Source organism: Vanessa cardui, chromosome 12, assembly GCF_905220365.1.
Source record: "Vanessa cardui chromosome 12, ilVanCard2.1, whole genome shotgun sequence".
Taxonomy (NCBI): Eukaryota; Metazoa; Arthropoda; class Insecta; order Lepidoptera; family Nymphalidae; genus Vanessa; species Vanessa cardui.
In genome coordinates this window covers 12,379,179-12,393,646 of record NC_061134.1, presented here as the reverse complement: position 1 = coordinate 12,393,646, position 14,468 = coordinate 12,379,179, and the positions used below count along the sequence as shown (strand labels likewise).

At 34.2% G+C, this 14,468-nt stretch overlaps 1 protein-coding gene across 4 annotated transcripts in view; it reads left to right on the top strand.

The window, feature by feature from the left end:
* The window catches only part of LOC124534091 (RING finger protein nhl-1), a 121,868-nt gene that overhangs the window by 97,965 nt on the left and 9,435 nt on the right, over positions 1-14,468 (top strand). The window contains exons 5-10 of one of the 4 annotated variants that reach the window (XM_047109761.1): positions 9,576-9,735; positions 9,863-11,296; positions 11,512-11,716; positions 11,804-12,736; positions 12,835-13,007; positions 13,508-13,648. In XM_047109761.1, coding sequence (XP_046965717.1) covers positions 9,601-9,735; positions 9,863-11,296; positions 11,512-11,716; positions 11,804-12,736; positions 12,835-13,007; positions 13,508-13,648 — 3,021 coding nt within the window. In that variant the 5' untranslated portion in view covers positions 9,576-9,600. Of the gene's footprint in view, positions 1-832; positions 1,043-9,575; positions 9,736-9,862; positions 11,297-11,511; positions 12,737-12,834; positions 13,008-13,507; positions 13,649-14,468 lie in introns of those variants that run through there. The other 3 variants (XM_047109759.1, XM_047109760.1, XM_047109758.1) reach the window with 3 other exon arrangements.

Genomic DNA, 14,468 nt, shown 5'->3' with positions numbered 1-14,468 from the left:
TTTAGTTCAAATCGCATTTATAGTTCAAATGATTCGAGTTCTGTGTAACAAATTCGTTATTTTCTTTTGGTTGACTGAACTTCTGTTGATGTTATCACCGTTTTGATACGCAATTGTCGCTTTTAAATATTCCATAAGCTGTACGGAAATTTGACATTTATAGATAGACTGGACCGACCGGCTTCGCACGGGTGCAATGCTTATACTAAATATACTACAGTATTTGTTTATTTACGACATCACATTAGAAACTTCTAAAATTATATGTGATTCTTTACTTAATTATTCATGTATTACATACAAAAACCTTCCTCTTAAATCACTCTATCTATTAAAATAAACCGTATAAAAATCTGTTGCATAATTTTAAAGATTTAAGCATAAAGGGATATAGGGACAGAGAAAGCGATTTTGTTTTATACTATGTAGTAATATAAGATACTTTTATGATACAGTATACATATCAAAGAAATAATTATAGAGTACTTATGTCAATTTAAATAAATCACACGTGTTTATAATAAGCTTATCGTATAATACTGATTTCTTCATTGTTTAAAAACAGTTATGATTATAATAATATTTGAACCAACTGAATATAATTTTATTTATAAATTAAAATATTTCAATTGAAATTGACTTTAAACGAATATTAACGTTTTATATAGGTATGACCTATTTACCGAAAGAAATCTCTTCGACATTGAATGTACTAAGAAACAATGTGTATTATCGAAAACAATCGCGTGTCCAATGACCTTTTCCCGTCCAAAAGTAAATGTGACGGTTCCATATGCGCAAGCGCACCGGTTCCAAAAATAAAATCCTGCGCTCCGGTGTCGAGTTGCCTTCAGTAAAGCAAAGATCGTGAACACCACCGCCTGTGATATTTCTAGTCCCGTTCCATTTTCAAATGTCACCGTAACGACAATGACAAGTAAATAACTGCCAGTGCTAAAATACCTGTTTTTTTTTACCCGCTTGTGAATTGGATTTATTTTCAAGTGTTTTATTTTTTTTATCTAATGTGGCAATAGATGCTGTAAGTATTGCGCTTTGTGTTTAAAATAACCGACCTGTGCAAAGATAGGAATGGTTCAACATATTTATAAATACCAGCGTATATATTTTTTTATTTTAATTGATAAATGAAAATAGGCCAGGAGCCTACTTGGAATTTTAATATCAAGACCGTTTTGAAATAAAAAGTATATCGATCAGATATTCGGGACATAACCTGCATGTTATCATAAGCTTGTGCTTGACCGATTTAGTGCTGTAACATAAACACAGCTGTGACGTAAAATTGTTACATTCCTCTAGCTTTGCACATCACAAATCATCAACCCATACTTGTATACTAATAACTTTATCATTAATTTTCTTTACTTCCATACACGACATTATAATTATATTTTAACTTGATTTAAAAATATTCATTTTTATAACACAGTTTTAAATTAAAAAAAGAAACGATTTTGCATGCGTTATTATCTAATATCTAAAGATGTGTCGAAAATAGCTACCAGTCCTCTGACTATATTTAAGCATCATTTCCGTGATAGACCACATCATCACCGGTAACATTTTATATTTTTATCATTTCGTGACAGGTCATAATATAATGGGCAGACTATAACATCTACATTAATATTGTAATTTTGAAAGTAACTCTGTCTGTATGTCGCTCTTTGAAACAAACCACTGAATCAAATTTGATGAAATTTCGCATGAAGCAAACTTAAATTCCAAGAAAGGACATAGGCTACTTTCTTTACCTGACACATGACAACCAACACCCTAAAAACCGAGAAATGCCGAGCGACTTCTATTCTTATATATTTGTATTGAACAAAAGCATTATTTCAAATTCATGAATGATTGAACTGCAACAAGTGAGCCAGTTTTGACAGATTCATTCGTAATACTGTCAAATCCAATTCCGTACAAAACGTAGCTTTCACGATATCGTCATCATATATTTGAGAGCTATGCTCACGTCAATGTCCCTCTTACCAAGCTGCTCTCTGAGATGCAAATTCCTTGAATCTCCAATAAAATTTCATATTAAAATGTAGAGTCATGGAAAAATTTTCGTAGCAAAAAACGTCCTTCAGACTGTGACGTATTTTATTCATTAATTCATGTCTTTGTTCCGACGTGACGTCATCGAGTGAAACAAGCCGGTCTTCCTTGTGTTTCTGCATCTAAAATCAGAACAAAACGTTTTCCATTGTTTTACAATTGTGCTATGCACTGGTATTCAATACTCGTCACTGGGGTCTCGAAATATCTTCGACTTTCCAAATTTAAAATTAAACTGTGGCACACGTGCGTTCTATTTATGTTTTTTTTTTTTTTATTAATTAATTTTATGTTATGCAACGAATGGAAAACACAGTGCCGAAATATATTTAAATTTTCTTTTTTAGTTTACATCTACTGATATGTGTATAATAAGGAATATGTTATTTATGTAATGGATATATTCTTAAAAGCTAATACAGATCGTTTTAATCCATAAATACAATTTTATGTTTGTAATATTGTATCGTCTGTATCAAACTGTTCACAAGTTTTTTCGCTGATTTAGTTCATTGAACATATTGTTTGCTATTCGGCAAGTTAACGAAATTTATAATAGTAAGCGTCTTTATTTATTTACTAGCTTTATCAACCAGCTGTACTTTCACTTGGCGTTAATTAAAATAAGTAATATTTATGAAAAACATACATACGGTATAATTGATGTTGATGGCATAATCTCTGATATAAATTCATTTCTTAAAAATATTTTATTTATAAATTGCCTATGCGTCTAGTTACAAAGTCACATATATATAACATTTAATATTTTTTTCCATTAATAGCCAGTAAATTTCCCACTGCTGAAGTGAAGCCTCCTCTCCCTTTGAGGAGACTTTTGGAACATATTTTAACAGGGCGTTCCAATGTGGGTTGGTGGAATACACAAGTGGCAGAATTTCGATGATATTAAAGACATTCTTCACGATGTTTTCCTTCACCGCCGAGCACGAGATGAATTATAAACATAAAAATATATATAAGAAATCGAATACACAAACCTGACATTCATTATCATATATTTAAGCGTGATTAAATTTCAAATATCGAAACATTAATGAGAAAAAAAAATCTCTATCAGGAATTTAATATGATTTACCTTAATCGCAAAAGCATAACAGATTAAGAAAAATTGCTAACTCATTCCACAATCGTATTAATGTCAAAAACGGCAGTGATATACAAAAATGCTTGACATTGTAAATCAATAATATGTTTAGAATGGCTTTTGTAAAATATGATTTGCGAGTTCATTTGTTTTTTTTTTAGGAAAAAAAAATACAACCTTGCTTTTCAACCGACTTCCAAAAGGAGGAGGTTATCAATTCGTCTGTATTTTTTTTTTTTTTTTTTTTTTTTTTTTTTTTTTTTTTTTTTTTTTATGTTTGTTACCTCATAACTTTTCACTGGGTGGACCGATTTTGATAATTTTTTTTTTGTTTGAAAGGTAGTGCTTCCCGTGGGGTCCCATTTTTTTATTTTTTTTTCCGATGATGGTATCCATGTGAAAACGACATAAGTCTTAAATTTGCATTATGTATATGCGCGACAAATAGGTGAATAACTGAAAATCACGTTAACCAATTTTGATAATTCTTTTTTTATTAAAAAATATATATTTCAAGGGTAATTTGGTGAAAGTTTGGTAAGGTTCTGAGCACAGGATCCATGACAAAGTGACGGAACGGAAGGGAACGGAACAATTCTGAGGAGCACGTTAGCGATACTCGGTCGAATCTTTTATTTATAGGTTATTTGGATATTTGAGTCACCTTCCGTAATGTGGTTATGTTTATGTAATTATCATAGTCGAATATTATAATCAACTAGCTACCCACCCCGGCTTCGCACGGGTGCAATACTGATACTAAATATACTACAGAATTTGTTTATTTACGACATCACATCGCAAACTTCTAAAATTATCAGTGTTTCTTTACTATATTGTTCATGTATTATATACACAAACCTTCCCGCCTAAAAAAACCGCATCAAAATCCGTTGCGTAGATTTAAAGATATAGGGACAGAGAAAGCGACTTTGTTTTATATTATGTAGTGATGGAACTCCTATACGGCTCGCAGTTAGGGTGCGATATGGGGCAGAATTTCTTACTATCTTTAATCAAATTTTGTGTATGTGATGTGATGTCATATGATGTACGAAATATAGTTGGTCTTTTTCAAAGTTTTTTTGCTGAGTTCGATTACAGCTCTTTCGAGGGATCCTTGTAGTTCACGCCGCGTGACGTATTAAATCCGCATTTTCGAAAGTCTATTTTTGCTTTATTCGCAAGTTTCCTTTGAAATTGTCCTCGAAGTAGTTTCTGACTCATATAAACGGAAAGCTTAATCTATCCATATTAAAAAAAATAGTTAGTCAACATCAGCTTCATTTAAAATCAAAAAATAAATAAAAATTTTAACAAAAAGAAAAACCGACTTCAAACAAAACACTATTTTAAAACAAATGAATATGCACGAAAAAGTAATAAAAATAATTGCGTATTCAACATATTTTTTAGAGTCTTCCTAAGTTAAATGAAATGAAAAATATTAGACTACTTAAAAGTCGATTAACGATTATATCATGTAGTTATAATTATTGTTATATTTGGAGTCGGTGTCAGCCAATAAAACCCTACAGTACATCTATCAAAAAACAATACGAGAATACTTTAACAAATATGTTTTTTACAAATTACCTTTTACACAATAATATACTGGATCAATCAAGGGGCTCGTATCGCTTCTTTCTTTTGATTGTTGGGGCAAGGGCACCGTGGCTGACACCGGCTCCAAATATACCAATAACTATAACTACATGATATAATCGTTAATCGACTTTTAAGTAGTCTAATATTTTTCATTTCATTTAACTTAGGAAGACTCTAAAAAATATGTTGAATACGCAATTATTTTTATTACTTTTTCGTGCATATTCATTTGTTTTAAAATAGTGTTTTGTTTGAAGTCGGTTTTTCTTTTTGTTAAAATTTTATTTATTGTCGATTAAAGTGATTATGAACTTTCGTTTGAAATAGCAGTATTAGTAAAATAATATTTTATAAATAATTTAATTATTTTTATTTCATTTGACATGTATTTTTATTTGTCATTATTCTTCTATGCATTTCGCCGTAAAATTGTAATTTCCGTTAGATGATAATCTAACCGGTGAAATTGTCAACTTTCGATTATGAACCGTAACATATCGCTCACAATAAACGCCTTGTTTTTCGGTAGTTTATAATCTATCAAAGTAAATTTTAGTAAAATTATAAAAACTCTAATCTAAACAAACCGAAATATTAGGAACTATCGAAAATTTATATGTTTTAGTGTAAGTTCACAATGTATCGATAATTTAATATCTCGCGCGAGAGATAACAATCGAACGTTTGACATTCAATTTTATAATAATAATACGGCAAGCATTGATTTATAATTTGAACAATTTATGTAGTTAAGATTGGAACAAATTCAACTGTTGTTTTTATTTTGTTTTCATCTTTTCATATTAAGACTTAATTAATTTCACTTGGTTATGATTTCATATTTCTTAGAACGCCAATATCTCCGTAGATGAAGTCGTCTATTTGCCAGTTCGTTTACCTAATCATAATAAAGTCAGTACAGTAACAATGATTCAGCTAAAGGGTTACAGTTTGCTCGTGCGGAAAATGGTTTGCCCACGCGGCAAAAGCATGTATGTACATACGCAAGCGTAAATTATTATTTTTATTTATAAGACTTGTTATATAAAAGACTACAGTCAAATCAATTTTTGGTGTATGTCTTTATTAATCTTATTGATGTTAATATTTTGAGTCCTATGTAAAACTGAAAATGCGCTACCAAGCATACAATTAAAATGTCTCATCTCTATGCCGTTTATTATATCGTCTAACTCACCTTACAAGCTGGATTATAATAATGCTACTTGCTGTTTGAAGGTAGAATATGTCATATATACTTGCATTACAAAGTAAAGTAAATTTCTAAACTTCAATCAATAACATAAAATGTTATCAAAATGTTAATATTCTACGCATTCATAATATACTAAAAACGTCGAAAGAAATTTATGTGTTTTTGTGATGGGATTAAGCTGTATAATGTAGATGTGCGTGATCCTCGAAGAAAACAAATTTGTCTGAACGCCTCACGTAAATACGGCAGGTATTCTGTATAGAATTCGCAGACGCGGTTTGAATCCAGCGTAGAATATTTTTTCACTGTTGAATAATGTAAAAAGTAATAACATATCATGAATAATACACACTAAGACACTATTACACATGAATTTGTTTTATTCAAATTCTCATTCGTCTGTGACACGAAATTTTTTATCTGTATTTTCGTTTGACATTTTCTTTTAACTAATGCTTCGTTATTTTTTATTTTAAATGAAATAATTTCGATTCCATTTTTAAAATTTTAAATCTTTGTCTGGTTTATTTAAAGCGTCATTATAAAAAAGGTCACATATTTTTTATTTCAAATATATTCCATTTTATTATCTCACTGAAAATAGGTAAATGTAAGGGATGTGATGTATTCTGCCTAAGTTATAGGCGTAGTTTTGAAAAAATAAAACGTCTTGCGTTACAGTTGGCCAAATACGAAGAAAGCTATTAAAAATTCTGCCAACCTCGTTTAAAATAACCCTGACGCGTGTTCGGATAATAAACAGGAGATACGTAGCCAATCCGTAGTAATCTAATTATAAAATCGGTCAAGATCGAGTATAAATCAAATACCGAGGGTCCTGTATATTTCCGCATTATGACGTTAATACGATTTGTAATATTTACTTTGGTAAATTTTTATTTGCTTAGATTTCATAATGAATCGTTTGTTTTTCACCATTCTTAGAACTGCTAAGTGAAAAAATTTTCCTCAATGTAGACAATTTTTAAACATTTATTTAGACATAGACATTTCAAAGAAAAATATTTTTAACTTACTGAATAATCTTGATCTTCCTTCCCCTTACTGAGGAAATATACGTGGCAGAATTTCATCCGACTGATTATGCCTTCAAAAGAAGTTTCATTTTACCATCCAAAAAATATATAAACACAAATTAAGTTCCGACTCGCACTTAAATCTGTAGATCATGTACTCAATCAACATTAAAATCTTCCGAACTCAAAATAAAACCTCATCGATATACACAATAATATATGATTACATTTCTATATCACTTAAATTTTCATCGTTATTCAACGAAACCCGTTGAAGACGAGAGTCCAAGGTCATCAATTTGTAAGGGTCATTATAAACTACAGAGCTTACACGTGTTAGTTATCAGATCACGTTTTCATTCAGCTCAATTCCATTCCTCCTCACGCACATATAATATCTTCCCAAGAATATCTTCATGACACGATTGAAACGAGTGTTTATCCACTTGTACAACCCTTGCTCACTGTTATGGAAGTGTGAAATGACGTATTAACTTCAGTCAGAATCATCGCAACCGCTGAACTTTTTCTCATTTCGAGTAGTATTCTTATTTAGACAAGGTAACAATTGTTCAACATGTGACTTTTCTTTTCACAGCATGCGTACGCCTAATTTTCCTTTCATTTACGTAAGTCGTGACTCATTAAAATTTGAGCCAAATGACGTATCCCAATGAGGTCATTATATCATAGGTCTGTCATGCTTCATAAATATTTACGGAAATGTGTCAGTTTTTCATGGCTTTCAACGATTTAAATTAACCACCGTTTATATGTCTATTTGAGATAATATATTTAAAAGATTGTATTGGACATGTGTTGGGCAAAAATTACAACAACAACAACAGCCTGTAAATTCCCACTGCTGGGCTAAAGGCCTCCTCTCCCTTTGAAGAGAAGGTTTTGGAACATATTCCACCACGCTGTTCCAATGCGAGTTGGTGGAATCACATGTGGCAGAATTTCTATGAAATTTGTCACATGCAGGTTTCCTCAAGATGTTTTCCTTCACCGCTAAGCACGAGATGAATTATAAAGACAAATTAAGCACATGAAACAGCGGTGCTTGCCTGGGTTTGAACCCGCAATCATCGGTTAAGATGCACGCGTTCATGCATGATGATATACTATCACATTTATAATATTAAAATATATATTTAATAAACATTATTTAATAAATATATTTTATAAATATATATTTATTAAATATATATTTAATAAACATTGTTTCATAATCTTGGCTCAGATTTATTTGTATTACATATCCCGCAAATGCTTATTGAAATAAAATGTGTATAGCCCAAATAATATACAAATTAAAATTAAATGTTATAAATTAGTATTTAAATTAATTATCTCAGCTGTATTTTAGTTGCAACTTAAATATGTAAAATGAATAATGTGATCACCATAAGTCAGATAGCAGATAATATATTTGCCAGAAATTGTAATATTTCAAATCTTCACAAACTTTCATTGACGAAGAATCTAAATTTGCACATTACGTTCGAATCAAAACACGCTTTGCTTATAAATCAACAGCTACGCGTAAAAATACAGAAAATATTTCACTTAATACGTAGAATTTCGTTATCAAAAGAACTACCCACACAAATTGAATCGAGTATTGCAACTAACATGTAAATGGGAGCCGTGTGAAACGGCAGACGTGCTATTTTTAAATGGTGCCGGATCTTCGAATATCGCGCAAACGCCAAAATTAGAATTGGTATTTCACTGTTTGCTATAAAACTTGTGATGGAATATGTACCTAATGTATATATTGTCGACATCCATGGTCGAGTAGTGTGTACACTGGTTTTCGTGGGTATGCCACTCTGAGTCGATGTAAAAAAGTTCATTAGTTTCCTGTTGTCTTGGGTCTGGATGTTTGTGATACCGTCGTTACTTCTGATTTTCCATACATAACACAAGTGCTTTAGCCACTTACATTGAGATCAGAGTAATGTACTCAATGGAGCCCAATATTATTTATTTATATGGGTTTGATAAAATAAAGCATGAAATTAGAAAAATTGCAAGCTAAATTAAGTCTTAAAGACCGTATAAAGAGCTAAAATAACATTGTAAATGATCGTTGATAATTCTTGTTACTGTATAAATATCGTACACGAGTTTCAAGACGAAATATTTCAGAAAGTCAATGATATTCTTTGATCGGTTTCGAATCTTATTAAAGTATCCACTGACCTATTTACTTTTTCTATCTAATGCACTTCAGAAAAATATGAGAAAGAAATAATGAGCTAAGTTTTAGTTAGAATAATATAATATTTTATTATTAAATCACTAAACTGCATAGCAAATCCCTGGTGAAAGAATCTCTCTATGAAACAGAGAGCAAGCCTTAGCCCCACAATGTCTCATCTGGCTGCTGCATTTTAATTACTTATTTATTATAAAATGATCTGAAGAAGTGTGAATCTATAAAGATATTTTTCTAAGAATACGATCTTAATAAACCAGAAACCTTATACAACAATAATTTCATTATTTACAGATATATAGTGAGGGGTTAAGCAAAAATGGAGCAGTTTGAATCACTGCTGACGTGCTGTGTTTGCTTGGACCGGTACAGAAACCCAAAGCTGCTACCATGTCAGCACAGTTTCTGTATGGAACCATGTATGGACGGCCTTGTCGACTATGTCCGGCGACAGGTACCATAAACTGCTAACCTTTCATAAAAATATTACACCCAGATGTTTTAATAAACAAATGTAAATGCAAGTTACAAAATCGGTAACATCTTACAGTCACTTAAGATCTATTTTCATTATTTTACAGGTTAAATGTCCAGAATGTCGTGCAGAACATCGTATCCCTTATCAGGGGGTACAAGGATTCCCCACAAATGTCACCTTGCAGAGATTTTTGGAGCTGCACGCCCAAATTGCCGGGGAACTTCCAGATCCCACGGCCGGGCAAGTTATGGAAAGGTGCAACGTTTGCTCAGAAAAAGCATACTGTGCACCTTGCGCTCACTGCGATAAAAAAGTTTGCGAAGACTGCAAGTCTGCTCATATGGAAGTCCTTCGCAGAGAAATCGCAAGAATTAATAATCAAATACGTCGAGGTGTAAATAGGCTTCAAGATATTTTAGCTGTGGTAGAACGAAACACAGCTAATTTGCAAACGAACTGTGGTGCAGTGGCTGGGGAAGTAGACGAAATTCACAAGAGACTTGCGAAAGCTCTAAAAGACCGAACTGATTTCTTACGAAATGAAGTTGATCGTTATTTAGCTACTGAACTTAGAAACTTGACTCATCTTAAAGATAATTTAGAGTTAGAATTAAGCAATATTCAAAGCAATTGTGATCTCGCTGATAAATATATGAACGATGACGTTGAATGGGAAGATACAGAATTAGTCGATACCAAAGAAATATTCTTAAAAACAGTGGAGTTTCTCAGAAACTTCGATTATGAAGCTGGTGATTATAATCGCAGGATACGTTTTGTAATGACTCATGATCCTAATCAGCTTGTAATGCATGTTGCTAGTTACGGAGAACTTAATATCACTCATCCAAATGCTTACTCTACTGGGTTACAACAAAGTCAAGGCTTAACAAGATCAAAGAGTGATCACAGATTAGCATCACAATTTAGACAGCAAGAAGAAAGTAAAGGATATACAGAGAATGATGAACCGATTCTAGGAGGGCGTAAGTTCGGTGAACGCCGTCCTCCACCTCCAGAAAAACACACACGAGATTATGGAGTGACAGATGATTACAGTGGCTACGAATCTGAACACAGACCATCACGAAGATTTCGTTCTCGTTTCGTAAGGAGTCATCAAACAGATAATGATTCTGATACTGAAACATCAACTCGCGCAGTGAAAGCTGAACAAAAAGAAAAAGAAAAGGAAAAGGTCGCTGATACCGAAGATGCGACCCGTGGTCCACTTAGTGGTATATTCAGACTGAGTGATTGTCCTCGGGTAATGCAAAGAATTTTAGATGTAGATAGCGGTAAAAAAAAAGAAAAAAAGGAACCTCCCCCACCACCGAAACCAGTACAACCAACACCTCAACCTCGAAGCCGTCCACCTCCACCAGCTAGACAGCAGAGTGAAGATGACGAAATATCCCGTCTGAAAAGACAAAACAAGGGCGCAGCTTCATCTCAAGAACCTGATCGTACTCCTCAAAGACCCGTTGAAGAAGAAAGGAGCTCAATTAGTCGTAAACCACCAACTCCAGCCCGTGAGGTGAGTTGGGAAGATGAGAGGGAGTGATTAAAACAAGAAATTAAAGTAGCAATTTAATCATCGATACTAACACGGAAAACGCGACAACTAACTAGGGCATTCCATTAAAACACTCCATGACAATTCATTTACACATAAACACAAACAAAACGACAAAATATATCAGACTAGACTACGTTTTTGGTGTCAATACCGAATTTCAGTATATTTCTCAGGCGTCCAGTGATGGTGAGTCCGATGAATCTGTTGGATCCCTGCAAAGAAATCAGCGCAAGAATACAGCTCCAACACCAAAACCTACCGCTGTAAGGAGGCCGTCAGCATCCGATACATCTTCAGCACATCGTCCAGCAGCCCGTGCGCCTAGCACTGAATCAAGTGCATCGACAGAAAGTTCCGGCTCGGCGGTCAAACACACAGGTGCGATACTATCGATCGCAGAATTGAAAGCAAAATATAGCAATGATGGGCTGCCACCAAAACCGACCACACGTTTTTTGTCCGCAGGCAATGAGAGAACAACACCGGTGACGACAAATGGAACAACTGGCGGCGCACAACGGGTGCAAAGTCGTTTTATTGGATCCCAACGACCAACACCTGCCCCGGCGCCCGCCGAGCCGGCCCATGAAGACTCCGACACGAGCTCCGAAGAGGAAACTGATTCATCAGAGGAGAGTGAAGAGGAGCCTGCTCCACAAAGGAAGCCCGAGAGTCAGGCGATGGCTCGCAGTGATATAGGGCCGCTCCTAGCAAGAAGCAATAATGCTCGAAATGACGCAAATGATAACAAAAATAAAGATTCACCGACTCAGTCTCGTTACCGTACTCGACAAACCTCGCAAACAGAAGAGGAGCCCGCTCCTCGATATGGTGCCAGTGGTTCATCTTACAGTCGCTATGGTAGTAAACCAAAGGATGACGAAATGACATCCTCTTTGGATGATGATTCAAAATATCCTACTGCTCGGTCAAGGTATCTTGCTCTAAAAGAAAGACGTAACCGCCTTGCAAGAAGCAAGAGCAGTCACACAGGTTTCGGTGCGGGTGACGATGATGACCAAGATGACCCTGTATCCCCTACCACCGCGTCCCCTTCAGCTTACCTTGCGGCTCGATACGGCTCCGGTACCGGTGGTTCGGAGCTGTCTCGTAGCCGATCTTCTCATGCGCTCAAATCGAGAGAAAGCTCTCCTGAACGTCCGGTAACCGGCGAAAAGGACGGAGCGGCCTTAAGTTCTTGGGCGAGATACTTGAAAAACAAGTATGGCTCGCGCGGCAAAGATCGCGATTCGGGCAGTACATCTTCGAGCGCATCCCGTCGCTTGTCTCTCGGGTTGCCCTTACGCTCAGCTAACGAGCTTGCCAGTTCTGATGACGATTCAAAAAACGCGGCAGGCTCCCCCATCTCCCCTACGGCGGCTACAGCAGCGGTAGCAGGTTAGAATAACGAGTGGCGTGTAAATAGGTTTGCGGCTTCTGATTCATGGTTTGCCAGACTGATTTGAACTTTATTTCAACATGATAATTTGTCACAGGTTTCGCAGCAGCAGGTTCCTCCCCTAGGAGCCAGTATCTGCAGAAACGCCGTTTACAATTCAGTGTGGGGAGTCGGGGGAGCGAACCCGGTTATTTTACTTGGCCTCGTGGCATCGCTGTTGGTCCCGACAACATAATGGTCGTGGCTGATTCATCAAACCACAGAGTACAGGTATAATACAATAAATTATAATTTCCATATTTTTTTTGTGAGGTATTTCGTTTCTTTAATTACTTGCAAAGTCAATGTGTCGACTTTCATTTCAGCAGTGAAGTCTGTTGCAATATTTACCTTCCTATAAAATTACGGAAATAGACCACTCGGCTGTAAGCGCGTGTTGGCAAAATAGTAGAATTCGAAACATTATCATAAATTCATATTTGCATTTGCCAAACGTTTTATGCTCTAGCAAAGCAATAAGCATATGATTGGACGCAACTTTGCTAAAATTTACTATTGAAGGACCTATATTTTCGATTGAAAATCATAGTTGAATTAAGCTAACGAATTGTGAAAATTATTGTCAAATGATTTAATGCCTTTATGATTTTATATAATATTCATTAGGAATTACTGAATTCCAGTCAAATATCAAAACGAATTTCTTTGTATGTTGTTTACGTAACGAATTTACATAATTTTTTATAAATGATTTGATGTTTTTTATCCAGGTGTTCGATTCCAACGGAATATTCGTGAAGGAATTTGGTCAATACGGGAGCGGTGAGGGAGAGTTCGACTGTCTAGCAGGCGTAGCCGTAAACCGTATCGGACAGTATATCATTGCTGATCGATATAACCATCGCATACAGGTAAATTAGATAACGTACTATGTTTGTTGATTAATATTTAGTTATATCGCATTGGAACAGTGTGGTGGAATATGTTCCCAAACCTCTCCTTAATGGAAGAGGAGGCCTTATCCCAGCAGTGGGAAATTTACAGGCTGTTACTTTACTTTTATTCAATGATAATATTGGGATATACCCATAAATATACGGAACATAATAGTAGTATCACTAACAGTTTATTAATAATAATTCATAATTCATCCAGCAATTCATATGTAAGCTTAAATAAATGGTGGTTTGAGAGTAGAGTTAGATTTTATATTAAACTACTATAAAGCTTTAAAATTTCTTTTACAAATATTTTTATAACATGATCGTATAAGAAATTGACGTAGGATCAATGTTATAAATCTAGTCCAATTTTTTTTAAAGCAAATCTTGTAGGAATTTCTTATATGAAGATATTCAATATTCAATATCAAAATTATCTTTTCGATTACATATTCTAATATATAATTGGATGTTTAGTGAAGAAGTTTATTTTTCCTTTTCCCGAAACTACCCATGTATGAAACTTTGAGGAGCTGTCAAACTGTCATCTGCAATGTCAAAACTTTATGCGTGAGGTTCTTGACAGTTATATTAACACTTACCGAAATAGCGAGCTTTGGTTTATACGCGTAGACTTTGAAAATTTTGATAGAATACTATAAATACACATACATGTATATTTCTCAGATAGTATTGCATTTAAACTAAGAAGAAAGAGAGAAAATAAAAGTACAGCTAGAAACAAAAATAAATTCATGATATATATCAAGGCTGTTATCGAATTATCTCG